The following is a 21,737-nucleotide window of genomic DNA, read 5'->3' on the forward strand; positions in this document are numbered from 1 at the left end:
AGGTTCACACCTATGCAGTTTGCGTTTGATCCATTTCTACAGTGCTTTTTGCGGTGCGTTTCGCATTTTTACCCATGTGTTTTTGATGCGTTTTTGCATTTTAAACCCAACTTGTTGCTGGGCAAATTAAAACGCATCAAAAAAATGCACTGCATGCATTTCTGCAGCGTCTCCATTGAAGTATATTGAACCAAAACTCAACATTTTGCGTTTAAAAAAAGTCCCTGACTCTTTCCAAAAAACACACCAGGTGAAAGTGTCCCTTTGGAAATCATGTTAAATGGACTGTAGTATGTTTCTGCAAAATGCAAAATGTTTATGTGTTAACCTAGACTAATAAGGGATTTAAATAATTATTAAAATCATCCAGTGCCAGGAGGGGAACGTCTGGATAGGGGGCCAAAAATTGGGCTAGACATTTTAGAGTCTCATTGCAAAAGGGTGGGGGAATATAAACAGCAGCAAGTATGCAAAGGAACTCATCAATTTTACATAAACACATTTTATGTGTTTCATCAATCTGCTCCTTTAAACAAACAAATGAAAGTGCACTTGAAATAATGATGCTCACACCCCTAAAAAAATTAAGAATATGTGGAAAGAAACTGAGTCCTATATGTACGGGAACGGAGCAGGTGGATGGAGTCTGGCATCAAGTGAGCCTCTTGTAAACAAATCAAGACTGGCTTCAGCCTACTGAAGAGGGCAAAGACAGTCCCACGCTTAACCTCATCTTTTAGGCACTGCACATTCCAAGATAGTAAAAATATACTTTTAAACGATCTCTCTCATCATGGGCATAATACAAACATATCAGCAGATAACTTGGTAAGGCACTCTATGGTTACTGAAAACAAAGACCACTACGATCAAGGCCTGCCATGGCAGCATGAGGACCCTTAGGTCTACCAGCTGAGGAGGCAAAAAATAACCAGGATAGATATATGAAGTAATGCATGAGACGCAGGGGCGGACTGACAACTCATGGGGCTCCCGGGCAATAGGGGATCATGGGGCCCCTGTGCCCTTGCCCAAACTCAAAAAAGGCTATGAAAAAAGGTACCAGGGGCATCTCATGGGGCCCCCTACTGACCCCAGGCCCTCGGGCAGTGCCCGAGTTTCCAAATGGTCAGTCCGCCCCTGATGAGACGAGATCTGTATCCATACACCAGAGAATGTCCGCCAGAAATTCGGGAACAGCAACAGAACAAAGTTCAACAGTCTGGATAAATAGGACCAACCGGGCCCATATACCAGCTAAATGTGGTGAAACATATCACCATATATGTCCATGCAGGACAATTTTAATGAGGGGGAATATGCAGCCCTTAAGGCACACAGACAACTGTGTACTTGCAATATACAGTAAAGGACAGCAGCCTCACGCCATCTGCCTTGCGAGAGGATGTCTTATTAGGCACTATGGAAAGCAATGCAGGTGCCCAGTGGTTTAGGCTTGTGATTGGTTATGCTCCTCCCGATCCATTCAGTTCATAGCTGAAGTAGAGTTGTTGAAAAACTAACTAGTGGCATTGGCAATTACTTTGAGCTTGGCAGGATATAACGTATTGAACGCCTAGCTTGGCAGGATAGAACGTATTGACCGCCTAGCTTGCGAAGCCTCTGCTTAAAAAGATAAAGAAAATAGGAAGCACATTTTTTTTTGCAGGTACAAAAAAAAAAATTGTGCATTTATTATATTTTTTGTTTTAGGGACCTGTAAAACATTGCATCGCTGATGCCATGCAGGTCTCCTGCAGACTGTCAGTATACAGTGGGGGAAAAAAGTATTTAGTCAGCCACCAATTGTGCAAGTTCTCTCATTTAAAAAGATGAGAGAGGCCTGTAATTGGCATCATAGGTAGACCTCAACTATGAGAGACAAAATGAGAAAAACAAATCCAGACAATCACATTGGCTGATTTGGAAAGAATTTATTTGCAAATTATGGTGGAAAATAAGTATTTGATCAATATCAAAAGTTCATCTCAATACTTTGTTATATATCCTTTGTTGGCAATGACAGAGGTCAAATGTTTCCTGTAAGTCTTCACAAGGTTGGCACACACTGTTATGGTATGTTGGCCCATTCCTCCATGCAGATCTCCTCTAGAGCAGTGATGTTTTGGGGCTGTCGCTGGGCAACACGGACTTTCAACTCCCTCCAAAGGTTTTCTATGGGGTTGAGATCTGGAGACTGGCTAGGCCACTCCAGGACCTTGAAATGCTTCTTACGAAGCCACTCCTTTGTTGCCCGGGCGGTATGTTTGGGATCATTGTCATGTTGGAAGACCCAGCCACGTTACATCTTCAATGCCCTTGCTAATGGAAGGAGGTTTGCACTCAACATCTCACGATACATGACCCCATTCATTCTGTCCTGTACATGGATCAGTCGTCCTGGTCCCTTTGCAGAGAAACAGCCCCAAAGCATGATGTTGCCACCCCCATGCTTCACAGTAGGTATGGTGTTCTTTGGATGCAACTCAGCATTCTCTCTCCTCCAAACACGACGAGTTGTGTTTCTACCAAACAGTTCTATTTTGGTTTCATCTGACCATATGACATTCTCCCAATCCTCTTCTGGATCATCCAAATGCTCTCTAGCAAACTTCAGACGTGCCCGGACATATACTGGCTTAAGCAGGGGGACACGTCTGGCACTTCAGGATCTGAGACCCTGGCGGCGTAGTGTGTTACTGATGGTAGCCTTTGTAGCGTTGGTCCCAGCTCTCTGCAGTGCAGGTCATTCACTAGGTCCCCCCGTGTGGTCCTGGGATTTTTGCTCACCATTCTTGTGATCATTTTGACCCCACGGGGTGAGATCTTGCATGGAGCCCCAGATCGAGGGAGATTATCAGTGGTCTTGTATGTCTTCCATTTTCTAATTATTGCTCCCACAGTTGATTTGTTCACACCAAGCTGCTTGCCTATTGCAGATTCAGTCTTCCCAGCCTGGTGCAAGTCTACAATTTTATTTCTGGTGTCCTTCGACAGCTCTTTGGTCTTCACCATAGTGGAGTTTGGAGTGTGACTGTTTGAGGTTGTGCACAGGTGTCTTTTATACTGATAACAAGTTCAAACAGGTGCCATTGATACAGGTAATGAGTGCAGGACAGAGGAGCCTCTTAAAGAAGAAGGTACAGGTCTGTGAGAGGCAGAAATCTTGCTTGTTTGTAGGTGACCAAATACTTATTTTCCACCATAATTTGCAAATAAATTATTTCCAAATCAGCCAATGTGATTGTCTGGATTTGTTTTCTCATTTTGTCTCTCATAGTTGAGGTCTACCTATGATGCCAATTACAGACCTCTCTCATCTTTTTAAGTGGGAGAACTTGCACAATTGGTGGCTGACTAAATACTTTTTTGCCCCACTGTATCTGTTTCCTCGTACATCCCATACAGGCAAGCCAATACTTCTAACAGGAAGAATTAATGAACTTCCACAGAGCTCACAGCGCCGTGGTAGTTCGTTGAGAACTACAAGCCAATAGCCGCTAGGGCTGTCGGGACCTGTAGTCCATTCATTCATTCAAGACTGTGAATGAATGATGTGGCCTTATGGGTGGAGCCCCACATGGCCACACAGTTATTGAAAAGTGAAAGCTAGTACAGGGATCTTCTCAATGTACTTCTGTCACAGGGAGGGAGAGGGGGCAGCAGGCAGTGGCTGCAGTATCGAGAACATGTTACATGTTCCACCCTAAAAATGCGTGGAACATGTAACATGTTCCCAAAGGTGAACTTGTTGAAAAATTTTTCACGATGACACTGTCCTCCAGCGTGAAAATCTGGAAACAACAATACACTATCATTGTCCACCATTATATCCACAAGGGTTCTAGCTTTGTTCAGGATAGCGTCTTCATCTTTATAGTTGAGGAGACTAAACCGGAAAAGGTGTGGAGGAGCCCCAAAACAGGGGGGTGGGCCATACAGGAACTCGATGTGCTACGGCAAACACTGGTTAAAAGGTTTCCCTCCTGAATGTTGCAATAAGCCAGGATTCTATAAGAGAGACAGGATTCTTCCCCTCAGCTCATTCAGGGATGCCAACTGCTCTCACGTTAATTCAGCAAAGACAGTTCTGCAGATCTTTCAATCTGACGGCATTAGTAGAAGCAACTGACTGTACATAGCACACATCATGTTGCAATGACTGCCTTTCATCTTCCAGAGTACCCAGCCACCCCTCTACTGCTATAGTGAGGTCTCTCAGCTTTTGCAAGTCCTGCTGCATTAGGGAGAATTCCACTTTCATGCTCTTGACCTCCCCAGTAAGATCTGCTATGGAAGAGTTACATGTACAGTGCCTTGAAAAAGTACTTCCACCCCTTGAAATTTTCCAAATTTTGTCAGGTTACAACCAAAAATGTAAATGTATTTTATTGGGATTTTATGTGATAAACCAACACAAAATGGCACATAATTGTGAAGTGGAAGGAAAATGATAAATGGTTTTCAACATTTTTACAAATGAATATCTGAAAAGTGTGGCGTGTATTTGTATTTTATTAAGTCAATACTTTGTAGAACCACCTTTCGCTGCAATTACAGCTGCAAGTCTTTTTGACTCTACCAGCTTTGCACATCTAGGAGAGTGACATTTTTGCCCGTTCGTATTTGCAAAATAGCTCAAGCTCTGTCAGATTGGATGGAGAGCATCTGTGAACAGCAATTTTCAAGTCTTGCCACAGATTCTCAATTGGATTTAGGTCTGGTCTTTGACTGGACCATTCAAACACATGAATTTACTTTGATCTAAACCATTCCATTGGAACTCTGGCTGTATGTTTAGAGTTGTCCTGCTGGAAGGTGAACCTCCACTTTAGTTTCAAGCTTTCTGCAAACTATTTACAGGTTTTATTCTAAGATTGCCCTGTATTTGTCTCCATCCATCTTCCCATCAACTCTGACCAGCTTCCCTGGCCCTGATAAAGAAAAGCATCCCCACAACATGATGCTGCCACCACCATGTATCATGGTGGGGATGGCACGTTTAGGGTGATGTGCAGTGTTCGTTTTCTGTCACACATACAATTTTGCTTTTAGGCCACAAAGTACAATTTTGGTCTCATCTGACCAGAGCACCTTCTTCCACATGTTTGCTGTGCCCCCCACATGGCTTCTTGCAAACTGCAAATGGGACTTCTTATGGCTTTAACAATGGCTTTCTTCTTGCCACTCTTCCGTAAAAGCCAGATTTGTGAAGTGCACAACTAATAGTTGTCCTGTGGACAGATTCTCTCACCTGAGTTGTGGATCTCTGCAGCTCCTCCAGAGTTACCATGGGCCTCTTGGCTGCTTCTCTGATTAATGCTCTCCTTGCCCAGCCTGTTAGTTTAGGTGAACAGCCATGTTTTGGTAGGTTTGCAGTTGTGCCATACTCTTTCCATTTTCGGATGATGGATTGAACAGTGCTCTGTGAGATGTTCATAGCTTGGGATATTTTTTTATAACCTAACCCTGCTTTAAACTTATCCACAACTTTATCCCTGACCTGTCTGGTGTGTTCCTTGGCCTTCATGATGCTCTTTGTTCACTAATGCTCTCTAACAAACCTCTGAGGGATTCACAGAACAGCTGTATTTATACTGAGATTAAAGTATACACAAGGGGACTCTATTTACTAATTAGGAGACTTCTGAAGGCAATTGGTTCCACTAGATTTTAGTTAGGGGTATCAGAGTAAAGGAGGATGAACACAAATGAACACCACATGAAAAACATTTATCATTTTCCTTCCACTTCACACTTATATGCCACTTTGTGTTGCCTATCACATAAAATCCTAATAAAATAATTTTACATTTTTGGTTGTAACATGACAACATGTGGAAAATTTCAAGGAGTACGTATACTTTTTCAAGGCACTGTAGTGACAGCTGCAAGGATCTCTAACACTGTAAGCTCTGGATCTGCTTCTGTGTGCTAAGGGGCAGGCACCATGTTAAAGACTGCAGGCTGGGTACTCACTGCGATGTCTGAGCAAGAGCTGTGTTTCTTCAAGTCTCTGCTGTAGGCTGCCAGACTCTGAAGCTTCCATCTCTAATCATCACACAGTCGTCTAGAGAAGGAGTAGAGACAGCAGTCTCCCAAGCTGCAGGCTTAGCAAAAAGCTGCTGTGCCACTTAGGTCTGCTTCCCTTGGCAGAGCGAAGTGGGAGTTCACCATCTTGCCCCGCTGAGTCCAGTGCCGCTTGCGCTTCTATACCCCACTCTCACATCTCTAGGATGGAACAGCTGTCTGTTCAGAGTGATGCAGAAGGCAGACCGGCAATGAAAGAACAGATGCAGGCGAGTAAAACAGCACTGTCAGGATGAATTCAGGATAGCCTGCAGAGCTGCTCAGATTCATGTCCTCCTACATGCTGTGCTGGCCATGCCCCATCCTCCAAGAAATCTACCAAGAAGCAGGATCTTCTGGATCAGATTATCTGGAATGGAGCATCTGCGCTGCCCTGACCTTAAGGGCTTGCCACACTTCTACAGCAGGCTGCAGAGCTGTTCCCACCGGAGAGAATTAGACCTCAAAGAGGGCTTCTGCCTTCTAAATCTGTGGCGTCTTTAAAGACCAGGACATTATCCACCGGGACAACCAGGGTCTTATTCAAATAAGAAATAGCTGGCAAACCACATTTCTTGTAGCATCCTGTTTCAATAGGGTACTGGTAAGCAAACCATTTTGGTGGTGAAAAAACAAAAAAAAAAAACCACTTCTCTAGGTGAGCATTCATACTTCCTGCAACTTGGGAATTTTTTGGCAGCTGCCAGGACCCACAATCAGTGACTTTAGGGCCAGAAAGTTCAGATAGTGTCAACTTAAAGTTACTGCAATGTATCTGTACCCGACACATCCGTCCTTAGAGGGCTCATCTATGGAGGATTCTTGATTCCAACTGTTCCAGAGGATCTAATTTAAAGATTCCACTTCCTCCTCTTCCACAGGAACTTTTCCTCGAATGCCTCATCCTCCCGAAACAAGAGGGGAGAGGAAGAAGAGCACCCACGTTTGCATCCCAGGCTAGTGAGAAATCCTGAGAGCTGATCCCAGGCTAGTGAGAAATCCTGAGAGCTGATCTCACAGTCCAGACATAGCTGCAGAATATTCCTCTCTTGACACAAAAGGAAGAGGAGAACTGTGCTCCTGAAACAGTGGAGATATAAAGTAAGGATGGGGATTCACAGCCAACCTGACCCAAAGGGAAGCCATTGCAGGGCGTACTTTGCAGGGGTACCTACCTAACTGATAAAGGAATCTGGAAGCCACCATTACCTCTAATGGCTGAGAGGAGTGTCAGCCTATGCCAAAACACCAGCACCCCCCAAAAATACATGTGCCCCTGAACTTGCCTTGCCCTGATGGACAAAAGTCAGTTTGGTTAATGGGTGCACAAGGTAGGATGGCGGAGATATCAGGCAGATGCTGTTGAGCCGTGTGGGCAAAGAATTCCTATAGAATTAAGTGGAACACAAAGACTGACTTTACCTCTTTTAAATACTGCCACAGTCTGTAAACAGTGGAGAAAACAATTATTTGATCCCCTGCAGATTTTGTAAGTTTGCCCACTTACAAAAGAAATTAAGGGTCCACAATTTTTATCATACGTGTAGTTTAAATGATAGAGACAGAATATCAACCAAAAATTCAGAAAAAAAACATGATACAAATGTTATAAATTGAGTTGCAGTTCAGTGAATAAAAGAAGTATTAGGTCCCCAAGCAAAACATGACTTATTACTTGGTGGAGAAACCCTTGTAGGCAAACACAGAGGTAAGACGTTTCTTGTAGTTGGTTTTCAAGTTTGGACACATCTCAGGGGGAATTTTGGTCCACTCTTCTTTACAGATCTTCTCTAAATCCTTAAGGTTTCTTGGCTGTCGATTTGCAACTCAAAGTTTCAGCTCCCTCCATAAATTTTCTATAGGATTAAGGTCTGGAGACTGGCTAGGCCACTCCATGACCTTAATGTGCTTCTTCTTGAGCCACTCCTTTGTTGCCTTGGTGGTATGTTTTGGGTCATTATGATGCTGGAAGACCCATCCATGACCCATCTTCAGTGTTCTGGCTGAGGGAAAAAGGTTCTCATCCAAGATTTTACAATAAATGGCCCCGTCCATTGGCCCCTCAATGCGGCAAAGTCAACCTGTACCTTTAGCAGAGAAACAGCCCCAAAACAAAATGTTTTCACCTCCGTGCTTGGCTGTAGGGATGGTGTTCTTAGGGTCATAGTCAGCATTTTTCTTCTTCCAAACACGGCGAGTCAAGTTAATGCCAAAGAGCTCAATTTTGGTCTGATCTGACCACAGCATTTTCTGCCAATCCTTCTCTGAATTATTTATTTGTTCATTGGCAAACTTCAGTGCTGTACATGTGCCTTCTTGAGGAGGCGGACCTTGTGGGTGCTGCAGGATTTCAATCCATGGCGGTGTATTGTGTTACCAATTATTTGTTTGGTGACTGTGGTTCCAACTGCCTTGAGATAATTCACAAGCTCCTCCCGTGTAGTTCTGGCCTGATCACTCACTTTTCTCATGATAATTCTTACCCCATGAGGTGAAATCTTGCATGGAGCTCCAGACCGAGGGCGATTGATGGTTATTTTGATTTATTCCATTTGCTAATAATCGCTCCAACAGTTCAACAGTTCTCTCCTTCTCACCAAGCTTCTTGCTGATGGTCTTGTAGCCCATTCCAGCCTTGTGCAGGTCTACAATCTTGTCCTTGACGTCCTTTGACAGCTCTTTGGTCTTCCCCATGCTGGTGCCCAAGAAAGATTATGTGGCCAGGTGTCTTTTTTACTTATAACGAGTTGTTAGGAACACCTTCTTTGATTGCCAGGACTAATCTGTGTACCACATGAGCACATAGCCAGTCTGTACTTATTTTACTCACTGAACTGAAATTCAATTTATAACACTTGTATCATGTTTTTTCTGGATTTTTGGTTGATATTCTGTCTCTATAATTTTTATCATAGGTGTAGTTTAAATGATAGGCACTTCATTTCTTTGTAAGTGGGCAAACTTACAAAATCAGCAGGGAATCAAATAATCATTTTCCCCACTGTATCACCCCATGATGGGAAAAACACATGTTCTGGTGCCAACCTGTGTTCTAAAACACCACACACAGAGAGAAGACTGTAAGGGTGGGCTGCCACAGCTCAACAAAGACAGACATATACCAGTCCATGCTTCAGAGCCTAGCAGTCCCAAAACCAGGCACAGTAGGCCCTCAGACACTAGCGCAAAACTGAGGCTTAGTTGAGCTGGAAGGAGTTATGGCTGAGTGGGGATTCCGATTTTGTTTTCAGGCCAGTTTCCATTCATCTGAAGGTGGTATCATATCTCACATAGTAGTGACTATTAATTCCTCTGTGTCCTGTGAGGTATGAGTAAGAAAAAGTGTTGACATTTTGCCTGAAGCATGAATGCAATCTGTTACAAGGTGACAAATTTCAGTTCAGGAATGGAGGTCGTGAATCCCTGTGTGGATTGGCTTAATTTAAATCTCAGACACAATGCAGAATTTTTCCCTATTAAACTGCTTATTGTAATGCATTACCCAATCCCTTATTGCTCAGTTGAAAGAAGGGCCATTTTACCTGGAAATTACATTTTCTGCTATACATATGTATATCTATATACAAACTTAAAGTGGTTCCAAAGCCGGGACATTTTTTACCTCACTGCACCTAAATACAGTGCGATTCATAAAGAATGGTGCAAAAGTAAAGCTGATATATTCATAATGGAATTAACCGAACACAACTGTATTAACATGAAAAGACCATCAACTGTCCAAGTTTTACCTCTGCACTTCAAATGTCTGATATAAGCCCTGTTGGTGACATAACAAATGATTGCGGTTTACCATTGTTATCACTCTCATTACAAGTTATACTTTGCACCATGACAACAATTGTAAACATCTAATTGCTGAAAATTATGAAGGCGACCAATCTAAAGTAATTGTTTGTTTATTTGCTTGTGCATGCCATCACCACTGAACCACATAGAAGGCTTTTTGTTTGTTGGAATTTCCATGAACGTGGGCTGTTCCTGTGCAGGAAATGATGATTCACCAATGATTCACCTGTATGCATCTTTGGACACAAGTGACAGCAGAGGAGAAGCTGTAAAGCATGTAAGGCATCCAAGAATTATGAAAAATGATAGCCAGCAGACAGGGAGAAGTCGCCATATAAAGAGGTTTGTTCACGTAAGCCAATATCAAATAGTAAAATCTAACTATGGTATGTATTGCTGTTACAATGCCTATATTATAAAAGTATGCACTGTGACCAGTGCCCGGACAAGATCCTCTAGCACCTAAGGCGCAGATGACAAACTGCAACCCCTCCCAAAAAAAGAAAAATTCAAGCACTAATCTGCATGCTTATCCCCTAAACAAATTCCCTGGCCAAAATTTTCCCCAAACTCCCAGTACAAATGCCCACTGCTAAAATCCACCTCCAGGCACAAATCTTTGCCAGCCCCCCAGCTCATACCCCTCAATAATCCCTATTAGCACAAAATTCCCCACCCAAAAAAATTTAGCTCAAATCCTCTTTCCCCATCCCCAGCACAAATCCCCCCCAATTCACCCCTCCAAGCCTATGCCTCCAAAATTTCCCATCCTATAACAAATTTTAATCCCTGCTGCCCCCCAAATTCCCCATCCCAGCACAAATCCCCTACCCCCAACCCCCCCCCAGCATAAGTCACATCAAATCCCGCCTCCTCTCACAAATAATTTTCCCCATTCCCCCTCCCTGCACAAATCACCCTTCCTAGCACAACCCCCCCATATTTCCCCCCTTAGAACAAATCCCCCCAAATATTCCCTCCTAGAACAAATCTTAACCCTGTCACCAGCAAATCCCCCCTACCAGAACAAATCCCCTGCTTGCAATCCCCCCAGCACAAATCCTCCCTTCCTCTCTTTCAGCACAAATCCCACCAAATCACCCCTCCTAGCACATCCCCCTCCAAAGTTCCCTCCTAGAAGAAATCTTACTCCCGTCACTAAAATCCCCTCTCCCAGCCCAAATCCCCTCTCTTACAGCACATCTTACTTCTTTGACCCCACCAAAGTCCACCCCCCCAAAAAAAAAACTATTTCTCCTTCTAGAACAAATCTTATCTGTCAAACTCCCCTCTCCCAGCACAAATCGCCCCACATAGCACTAATCCTCTTCCCCTCCCCCCCCCCTACTAGTACACTCATCTTCAGCACAAATTTTTTTTTTTTTATTTTACCCACTCCCCAAGGCCTTTCGTTCAATCCTCCCCTCCATTCAACACACAGATCTCAGATGCAGGTCTGCCTCTAGGGGTTATCTTGCGGACTGACTCCCAGGCTCCTCCTCAGCTTGTCGGCTGCCTCCCGGGCTGCTCCTCAGCTTGTCGGCTGCCTCCCGGGCTGCTCCTCAGAATGACAGGTCACAGAGGAGAAGGAGCCTAGGGGAAGCAGCATTGCAATACTTTTGACAGGCATGGGATCGCAGCACCGGGGACGAGCACTAGCAGTGGCATTGGTTGTCAGATTGGGACTTTGTTTACCCACATTCTATTTGGGAGGGGATGGGGGTGGGTAAACAAACCCTGCACAGTCCCGTTCTGAAACTCCTGATCAAGAGCACTGCAGTGGCACAAGTGTGAAGCTGGAAGGGAGAGAGAGCACAGCCTACTTTAGGCTCTCTCCTCCTCTACAGATTTGGCTTGTCACTTCCTGGGATAAGATGACAGGAGTAGTGAAGTTGCCGTCACTACTACTGTCAGCTTGTAGCATCAGGAACTCTCATTGCGCCCCCCCCCCCCATCACATAATAGTAGCTGCCCCAACCCTACCCCCTTGTCCCAGTCCTGTCTGTGACCATAGATTTTCTATAAGCAGCAAGCATAAGAGCAAGTAGAAAATTCTGCAGTGAGGGTTTGCAAGTGTCCACAAGAAAATAAGTCCTTTCTCTGGTGTCAGTAATTTCATGTGTGTGTGCACATGTGCATACTTTCTATGCAAAGTTGAGAGCTGACTAGAAATTACTGATTTGCTTAGAAAAAAAAAAACAGAGGAAATGGAATTACTTGAGAAAGTTTGTTAGCCGACGGAATCCACAGCACTGAGAAGCCCTTTTTTTCAAAGCTGTCTTGCCTACAGTATGATCAAAGCTGTTTTCAGATAGGAAAACAATGTCTTTTACAGAACTAAAATCTGCACAAAGATAAATTATTATTTACAGTTTGCCGAAGGACTGATCAATGTATTCTGATAGTGGAGGAATCCTCACTGCCAAAATACAATAGCACAGCAGGGAGGATTCCGTCATCCACCTTGCAGCTGGTTGATCAAAAAGAAGCGATCCATCTATGTTCAACTTTACAAGTGCTCTACCTCTTTCAAGGCCCACATATGTGCAGACGTCCCCCTGTCTCCACAGCTGTTGAGCTCAGTGCTGCTGCGACTGGGGAGGGAGAGCACACTACACATATGCAGTCTTGAACGAGTGAGAGCACTCATTCAAGTGATGCTGAGAGTGCGTCCAATGTACAGGGGGTCCCAGATCAAGGACAAAACGCAAATCTCGCTCATTATGGCACTCAAATTACATGCCAAATTTTAAAGCTACAAGTTATTTTTAAAAGTACTGGAGACCTTGACTGCACAGTGCATTTTATTACAAAACTGAACTTAGCCTATAAAGCCAACAGCAAGCTGATGGTTGTCAGATTGGTTTAAAACCAAATTGCCATGATGTGCAGGGCACGTCAAAAGGTTAGAGAAAGGACAAATAAGACAAAAACCATTAACCCAAATGTTACCTACCTGTCCTATCTTCCTCTTGATGAACACTAGGTTGTACAGTGAAGCTGGTCTTTGTTGCCAACTTTCCATCAAGGACAGACTTATGGGAGATTGCTTTCTTGTTAGCAACTTCTAGAAGTAAAACAGAGTAAAAGTGCAAACATGAACCATGCATTTCTTAATACAATATAGTCATGTCAGGAAAAAGTGGTTGTTGCCTTAATAAACTTGCCAAATTTTGGTTATTCTTTTATTAATCCCATTCTATGAAAATATGTATTCTAAAATGTAAAAAAAAATAGTCTATTGGATATAAAATCCCTTTAAACCAGCCCTATAATAAATTACTGCCCTCCCCAGCAGGTGTTGATGCTAGGAGAATGGTGATTAAAGCACAACTTAAGGATAACCAAAAATTGTCTAAATACAATAGGCATTTGCATTTAAACATGAATCTTCTTGTGCAGTAATCCAGTGTGAAACTTTGCCTCACTGCTGCTCTCTCTCGTTTGCAGGGTGACTGGTCTTGTATCTGCCCCTCCTCTATTTTCTGCAGGCATCCTGTAGAAGGTGAACTAGCTGGATCCTTCCCACAGCTCTGTCACAGGCTAATCGGCAGCACATTACAGATGTCACTGCTAATTTTCCAAGGCATTTAATGCACACAAAGTGGATGGATATCCTTTGTGGCGACTGCAGAATATACAGTATTTAATTTTTCTTTTTTTGGAGTTCAGATTTAAGTCTTCTTTCCCATGTAAATGCACGCTCTGAAGATGGCTCCAAATGCTGGAAGTGGGCTGCAAGCAATCTTCATGATTAACCAATCATTGTGATAAAGGAGGAGGGGTGTCCCAATACTTAGTGTACCTGTCTTATAAAATCCTTAATGGTGGCACCAATAAGGTCTAGATTACAATGACAATACAGTATGGGCACTCTGCTTCTCTATTTTACAAATTAAGTTTGTCTTTTGGCAGCTAGTGCCACAGGTAGGTATTGAACGTTTGTGAAATAAAGGAGCACCAAATCTCAGCGAAAATCAACAGCAGGTTGGTGGAGAGTTTTAAAGGGTATATGGAGGTTTTACTGGTGTGCTACCAGCATCCTAAACTTTAACCTCTTCCAGTCCAGCCATTCTGCATAGACGGCAGAAGGGAAGCTTTGCCGATACGTACCTGTATGTCAGCCCGCATCGATGGCTCTTGCATGGCTCACAGAGCACGCACCCTGGAGCCCAGCGATCGGAGTGTCCAGGCGATCACATGATGTTTTACCATGCGACTGCTGCGACCACCCACAGTATTATATATATATTCACATAGTAAAAAAATGGAAAGTAAAAGTAAATATCACTTCTCTCTGCTCTCAGTGTGAGAGCAGAGAGAAGCGATCCTGCAGTGTGCGAGTGTACAGCAACCTGTTAGGCTCACTCACAGACTGCTGTTCCAGCCACTTCAGTGTCTCTGATCAGTGCCCCAATAAATATATAATAAACAGTGCAGCCAGCCCCTGTCACCTGTCCCACTGTGCACAAAACACCCCCCTACACTATACCAATTTCCTGATCATATCCATACCTGTGTACAGATCACCACCATACCAGCACCCCGATTACCTCCATGCCCCTTACCAGCGTCTTGATCACAAACATGCGCCATACCAGCGTCCTGATCACTCCATATGCCATACCAACATCCTGATCACCGCCATATTAACATCCTGATCACTGCCATGCGCCATACCATCGTCCTGACCACCAACATACCCCATACCAGTGTTCTGATCACCACCATACCCCATACCAGTGTTCTGATCACCACCATACCCCATACCAGCATCCTGATCACCTCCATACCAGTGTCCTGGCTACTGCCATACCAGCATCCTGATCACCGTCATACCTCATGCTAATGTCCTGATCACCACCATACCCATCATACCCCATACCAGCCTCCTGATTACTGCGCCATACGCCATATCAGCAACCCCATATCAGTGTCTGGCATTTTAGGGTCTCAACTGATCAATTTTCGAATATATATTTTCGAATATATATCCCATAATTTGCAGACTCCATAGCTTTCACACAGACTAAATAATATACACTGTTTTGGGTTATTTCTACCCAAAAATTTAGCAGAATACATTTTGGGCAAAATTTATGAAGAAAAATTATTTATTTGACAAACGTTATAACAAAAAGTAAGCAAAAAATAATTTTTTTCCCAAACTTTTTGGTATTTTTTCATTTATGTAGCAAACAGAGAAAGTGGTGATCAAATATCACCAAAAGAAAGCATGGTCTCAAAAAAAGGATACAAATTTCATATGGGTACAGTAATTGTCAAAGTGTGATAGTGCTGAAAGCTGAAAATTGGCGCTGAAAGTGTCCTTAAGTGACGTAAACTGGTTAAAGCCACCCCCATCTCACTGTCCCTGGCTTTGAAGGCATAGTCATAAAATAAGACTAGCAAAAATAAGTCACTTTTGGCACAATATAGAATCACTTTACACAAACAAATAAAAGTGTCAATGTAAATTAATTTACTTCACTGGAATTATATACAAACAAAAACATGCTCAACTGCAGAAGGTACACACACACACCTACTGATCACCATAACAAAACTATTATTTTTTTACGCACTTTGAGAAGTAGCTTTGTTCACAGGTCCTTGACTTCTTAGTTTCTTCAGAGTGTTGACAGCTACATTCAGATAAATATTACGACTGTTGCTACGACTGTACACTAACTTTTCTTCTTCAAGGGCCTAGAAAAGGTAGAATATTAGAATTTGTAAAGGAAGAGATACAAATTCACAGTTACCCCCTTCATGACAGAGGGTAAAACAAATCCTATCACCTGACCATGTGTTCATAAAACTTTACATATCATTGAAAGTACTTAGGGTATCCATATGAATAATTTGTATTTGTTTTTCTATTTGTACCTGTAGTAGGGCCCAAAAACAGCTTTTTTTTTATCCCATCTAAAACCATGTTTCTCAAAGGTGTGTCATGGCCAGGGGCTGGGCAAGTGCCCCCCCCCCCCCGGCCTCTAATGCCCCAATAAAATGTCCTGTGCCCAGGGGTGTATTTACCACAAGGCAAACAAGGCATTTGCCTAGGGCGGCATTTTTTCAGGGGGGCAGCAGCATTTTTTAGGGGGGCAGTGCCATCCCCCGAAAGGAGTAAAGGAAGAAGGGACATACGCAGTACGGAGACCAGGTGGAAGTTGAGAGAGGCTACAGGCTGCTCAATGGTGTATGCAGAGCCTGACTCTTGTTCCTGGGGATGTCAGAGCTGTAAAGGTGAGTGTCTTCTCTCTTGCCAGGGTGGGGGAGGTTGCCAGTGTATGCGGGGTGGTGGTAGTTGAAGGCTCTCTTGGGTGGGGCTGGGGTGTTGGTCAATGTCAGGCTCTCTTCGTAGGGGAGGGGGGGTGTTGGTTGGTGTCAGGGTCTCTCCATGGGGAGGGGAGCCAATTTATGTGTTGCCTAGGGCAGCATGAAACCTAAATACACCACTGCCTGTGCCCTGACAACATATATTGCTAAAAACCACTGGCCGCACTAATATAAATGTTAAAACGGCTGGGACCACAACTACGGCCAGCCTTAATATTTGCATTTTTGCCAGCCGGTCCCATTAAGGTGGTGCGCACAGTGCATTTACACAGAGGTCCCACGACCCTTTTGCTCATTCCTCCTTCCTTCATGGCAGAGCTGGGAGGAAGTGACATAACTACACTTCCTTCCAGTCGGCCAGCCGCACAGGAGGGAAGAACAGCATCCTTGGAAGCCAGGGAATGCCTCCGCTAGGTACTTTTCCTGTGTTGTGGCTGGGTCATGGAGAGCGCATTTTGAAAGGAATGAAAGAAAACAGGAAAGCGATGAAGGGGGGGACTGAAAGTGTGCATGAAAGGGGAGGACTGAAGGAAACCATGAAATGGGAGGGCATGAAAAGGGGGTCAAGGTGGGTATTAAAAAAAAGGGCGTAAAAGGGGGATAAGAAAAAAGGATAAAAGGGGAAAGGATAAAAGGGGAAAGGAAGGGGGGCATGAAAGGGTGGGTGACTGAAAACCCTCACACAAATATTGCATAAACTATATTATTTAAAAATCCACTGAAGACATTAAAGCAATTCTAAAATTTTTTTTTTTTTTGTAAAATAACAAACATGTCTATACTTACCTGCTGTGTGTAGTGGTTTTGCAAAGAGCAGCCCCAATCCTTCTCTTCTCGAGTCCCCTGCAGGCTCTCCTGGCTTCTCCTGTCTGTCCTGTGCAAGGAGCTTACTATGGGGGCACCCGCTGCCCAGTGTGTCTATTTAGAGACGGAGCTGTGGCTTGCCCCCCCCCCCCCCCCCCCAGCTCTTCATTGGCTGTGATTGACAGCAGAGGGAGTCAATGGCTCTCACTTGCTGTCTCAGCCAATGAGGAGGCAGAGACACAGGACAGACGAGGCTGTCGTTCACATCGCTGGATCGCAATGAGGCTCAGGTAAGTATTGAGGAGGCTGGGGGAGCTGCTGCACACAGGTTTTTTTTCTATGCATGAAGGTAAAAAACCTTCAGTCTTTACAACCACTTTAATACTCATAATTTAGTGTGCCTTTGAGAGAGTGAGTGGTAGAGGAGGCATTGCTCAGCTTTATGGATATTAGTGTGAGGTAGAGGGGAAATCACTTAAAGTTAGGGGGTATTGGTGAGAGATAAAAAAGAAATTTACTGAGGTAACCCTCTCTCAGTTCTGGTGTAATGTCATGACTGAAAATCCCTCCATCGCAACCCATCCCATCAAAATCCTGCTACCATTCAGCACAACTTATCTTTGTGAGATTGGCTTCTCAATTTTGGTTCAGCTGAAGACAAAAATTCAGGAACAGAATGAACACTGAACACGACCTCAGAGTTGCTTTGTCTACCATCACCTTATAATTTGAGACACTTATCAAGAGCAAGAAACATCCACAGTTTTCCCATTAGTTATAATTAACGTCATATATTTCAATGACCGTTTATTTTATTGGGTTTTTACCTCAACAGCACTTTCATTTTCAGTAGAGCTGTGATTACTGCACTATCCATTTTGGAAGAAAGCAATTTGTTTATGGTTTAAAAAGTGCATATACATTGTAGAACACTGTTTGAAGTTGTTTTGTGGAATAAACTATAAGGTTTCGGAAATTAAATTATTTTTGGGTCGCACCTTAATGACCAAGGACAAATGTGGGTCCTAAGATTCCACAGGTTGAGAACCACTGATCTAAAACACACTAACAATGCCTTTTTTTGTAATCCGATCTAAAATACACTGATACTGACCTATGACTCAGACCATGGCAATGATCTCTGACCCGAACGCTAAAGCTGACCTAGATCAAACCCTGATCTAGTCATTTTAACTTAACTTTTTAATTATTTGTAACACACTTTTCTCATCTAGCAAGGAAAAAATATACAATGTATCTTTTACTCCACATGGAGGAAACAACACAGTGACAAGCTGAAGAGTGACTGATCACTGTGATAATCAATCAGATGCCTTCACAGCAATCAGGTGATCAGGAACTGGGCCTCCCGGTTACCAATCATTTGTACAAGGCCCGAAACTCTTGGTTTAAGCTCTGTCTCTGTGCTGGAAGCACACTGTGAAAACATAGTGGCACATATAGGTGGCCACAAAGATAATGACCCATTTCTGTTAGGCCGAATACATGTCTATGCTCATTGGGAGGGGTTAAATAAACAATTAACACACCTTATCAAACGCTTCCTTTTCCGAAACACAACATTTTAAGCACTCATCAATAAAAATGTTCAAGTAACGTTGACGAATACTAGTTGGTACTTTTGCTCCATATTCAGTGGGAATTACTGGCCTCTTCAGGGCAGCACTCTGAAAGAAAAAAGTATTACTATTATTTTATTTTTTTATGGAAAGACATTGCTTAAAAATTTTAATGAGAAAAGTAGAGATAATCATCTTTTGAGCAATACATTGGGAGTCCAAGCGGAAAAGCAGCAATAAGCAACAGTAAATATGCATTATACCTGTATGTATATTCCAAAGTTACGTAGCTGGCAAGGTTGTATCAAGACATTAGTCTATCCTGTTCAACCTGTATGTATTTACGTCACTACCATTTCTCATATTGCTGTATATTATGTTTGCTAAGATGTCAATCTAAGAGTTTTTTTTTCTTTTAATCAACACTCCCCGATGACACCACCAATTTTGGAAGGGAGTTCCATATCCTTACTGCTCTTACAGTAAAGAAATTAAAATATTAGTACACAGTATTATGTACTTTACAGTAACATCCAGTTAAGTTAAACTTGTAAAATGATTGGCCAAGCTACAAAATTAACAGTCAAAACATAGATCAAACGTCTGTTCAGTTACATTATATAATTCTTTCCCAACATTGTCTTCTATCCAGATTACTGAAGTTATTTGCAGTGAAAACCCAGAACCTTGTAAGTTTCCACATAAGACCTCACTGGACTTAAAAAAAAAAAAAAAGGTCTCTGGTGTTTTTTTCTGCCTGTAATATTCTGGCCAATAAAACACATTAGTACGCATAAATATATGTGCAAAACGCAACTTTTACCATGGTTTTTTAGCAGCTTTTCTCTTATCAGGAGAAAAGGCATTCAGAGAAGTTGAGCAGTGCGCATGAAGCCTTGGAATGCGCTTGGTTAATTCCAAGCAGCCAATACTGCACCTCACAAGCTTTCCAATCAGCAGTTCATTCCTATCCAAAACAGATCTTCAAAATTAATGACTTCTGAAGTGAGCTCATCATTTAAAAGTCTTGGGGGACTTAAATCTTTTAATATTAAACTTCGTTTGCCATATAGCTGCCCAACCCTCTAATTTTTTTTAGGTCTGCCTGTAAAGTTGCTATATCCTGACAAAGTTTTTTCCCTGCCAAGCTTTGTATCAGAGAACATGGAGGCTTAAACTACTTTTCCACCTCTATATCATGTTAAACAAAATTGGTCAGGACAAAGCCCCAGGGTGTGCCGCTCTCAACTTTATACCAAGGGTCTGAAAAGTTTCTAAACAAAAGGGCCAGTTTAATCTTCTTCAGACTTTAGGGAGGCCAGTTCAGAGTATAAAATGTTCAAAAGTAAATCGGTAGTAAACAATGCCTCAGGCTTTATGGTTAGTAAGAGTCAAAAAAATTACTTTATGCCTATGGTCAATAGGAGGGGGAATCCCATCATTGGTCTTAGCAGAAGATATAGTGCCCCATTAATGGTAATAGTGGAAAGTATAGTGCCCCATTTGGCCCACAGATTGCAAATGTGTACGTTTTGACATGTGTGTCAAAAAACGTAAGCCGGCCATATATGGGTTGAATCCTTGCTGAACCAGCCAAGCTTCAATCCATCTATGGGCAGGCAGGCATGGCAGGCGACTGTGTGTACCCAAGTCAATCCAGCCTGTAGGATTTCTACCATGCGATTACTGTTGGCGGCTATAGCCGCTAGCTGTAATCACTGTGTTCTGACATAATAGTGCTGAGGGAGGCATTCGCGCTATCAATGCTGACTGTGTTGATGGAGGAATCTAGCTATTTTCTTTCTTTCCACCCATGGAGGAAGATAGTTTCATCTATGGCTGCCTTACACATTTGCAGCCATCTGTACTCCCAACACTCCCCCACTCTCTACTCACACCTTCCTTATCAGTCCTCTCTTTCATTAACCCTTGCTGTATCAGTTAAAGCATCAAGCACCTAAAAACGCAAATAATGGATACATACCCGACATCCAAGGCACATCCCGTTTAGCTAGTACATATCCCCCTCCCTCCCCAGCCTCAATTCAGAGGTGGAGGTGCTAGTGGAGCCAAAACAATGGATGCAGTATAGAGCATCAGCATTCTGAAGTCATTTCTGAGGGCTATGCTCCACCACAAACCAAAACATTTATAGGACATGGAAAGAACCAGGTTATCTGGGTGTTTTTGCCATTATTTTGTGGCATCCATGTTAACAAATTGCAGTCTGGGCCAATATTTAACATTTTCATGCACCTGTTATAACCTGTATTTTTTGCTAGAAAATTGCTTAGACCCCCCTCCAAAATATATGTTTTCTGAAAGCAGAGGCCTTGGAGAATAAAATGGTGGCAACTCTTTTTACATAGTTGGTAAGGTTGAATAAATACACCAGTCCATCGTGTGTGTGTGTGCGTGTCTTTATGTATCTACACTCCTTGCTGACACCACCAACTGTGGAAGGAAGCTCCACATCCTTACTGCTATAATCATAAAAAAAAAAAAAACAAACCAAAAAAAAAAACAAACCAAAAAACCCGTACACAGTTTAAGATTGAATAGCTTCTCGTCCAACGTGACTGCGTGGACACGTCTTTAGAGACCTCAGTTTAACGGATTCCTGACCGCCCTATAGCAGATATACTGCTACAGGGCGACAGGGGTGCGCAAAAATTACTTATATATACAAGTGATTGTACTTCCGGATAAGGGGGCGCATGCGAGCCGTGCGCGCGCCATACCTGCGCCACCATTCGTGGCCGCCAATCAATGGGTCCCGGCCGGTGATTACCTGCCAGCGCCCGGTGATTACCGAGAGCCTCCGAAGGGGAGGAGGAGTGCTTTGTTTACCAACAGCCCTCCTCCCTGTCAGCTCTGGCACACTGCCCTGGATGGCTATGCACAGCACAGCCATCCAGAGCAGTGTGGTTACAGTTAAGCCCACACACACCACCCCCTATATAAAAAAACATTCCCTGCACACAGTTAACCCTTTGATCGCTCCTCATGTAAACCCCTGCCTGCCAAGTCCCATTAGTACAGTGTCAGTGCTTTTTTTTTTAGCACTGATCACTGTATTGGTGTCACTGGGGATGTCAGTGACACCAAGTAATTTCCCCCCAGTGTTAGAATGCC

At 43.2% G+C, this 21,737-nt stretch overlaps 1 protein-coding gene across 4 annotated transcripts in view; it reads right to left on the minus strand.

The window, feature by feature from the left end:
- The window catches only part of REXO1 (RNA exonuclease 1 homolog), a 140,064-nt gene that overhangs the window by 56,528 nt on the left and 61,799 nt on the right, over window positions 1-21,737 (minus strand). For all 4 annotated transcript variants that reach the window (XR_016314201.1, XR_016314202.1, XM_089687455.1 and 1 more), the window contains exons 6-8: window positions 18,573-18,710; window positions 15,462-15,585; window positions 12,833-12,943 (exon numbers count right to left, since the gene is read on the minus strand). Coding sequence is in view for 2 of the 4 variants with exons in the window: in XM_089687455.1 (XP_089543581.1) it covers window positions 12,833-12,943; window positions 15,462-15,585; window positions 18,573-18,710 (373 nt within the window). In the remaining 2 variants the exon portion in view is untranslated. The remainder of the gene's footprint in view (window positions 1-12,832; window positions 12,944-15,461; window positions 15,586-18,572; window positions 18,711-21,737) is intronic.

Source organism: Staurois parvus, unplaced genomic scaffold (assembly GCF_062004578.1).
Source record: "Staurois parvus isolate SC_StPar_1 unplaced genomic scaffold, SC_StPar_1.0 ptg000425l, whole genome shotgun sequence".
Classification (NCBI taxonomy): Eukaryota; Metazoa; Chordata; class Amphibia; order Anura; family Ranidae; genus Staurois; species Staurois parvus.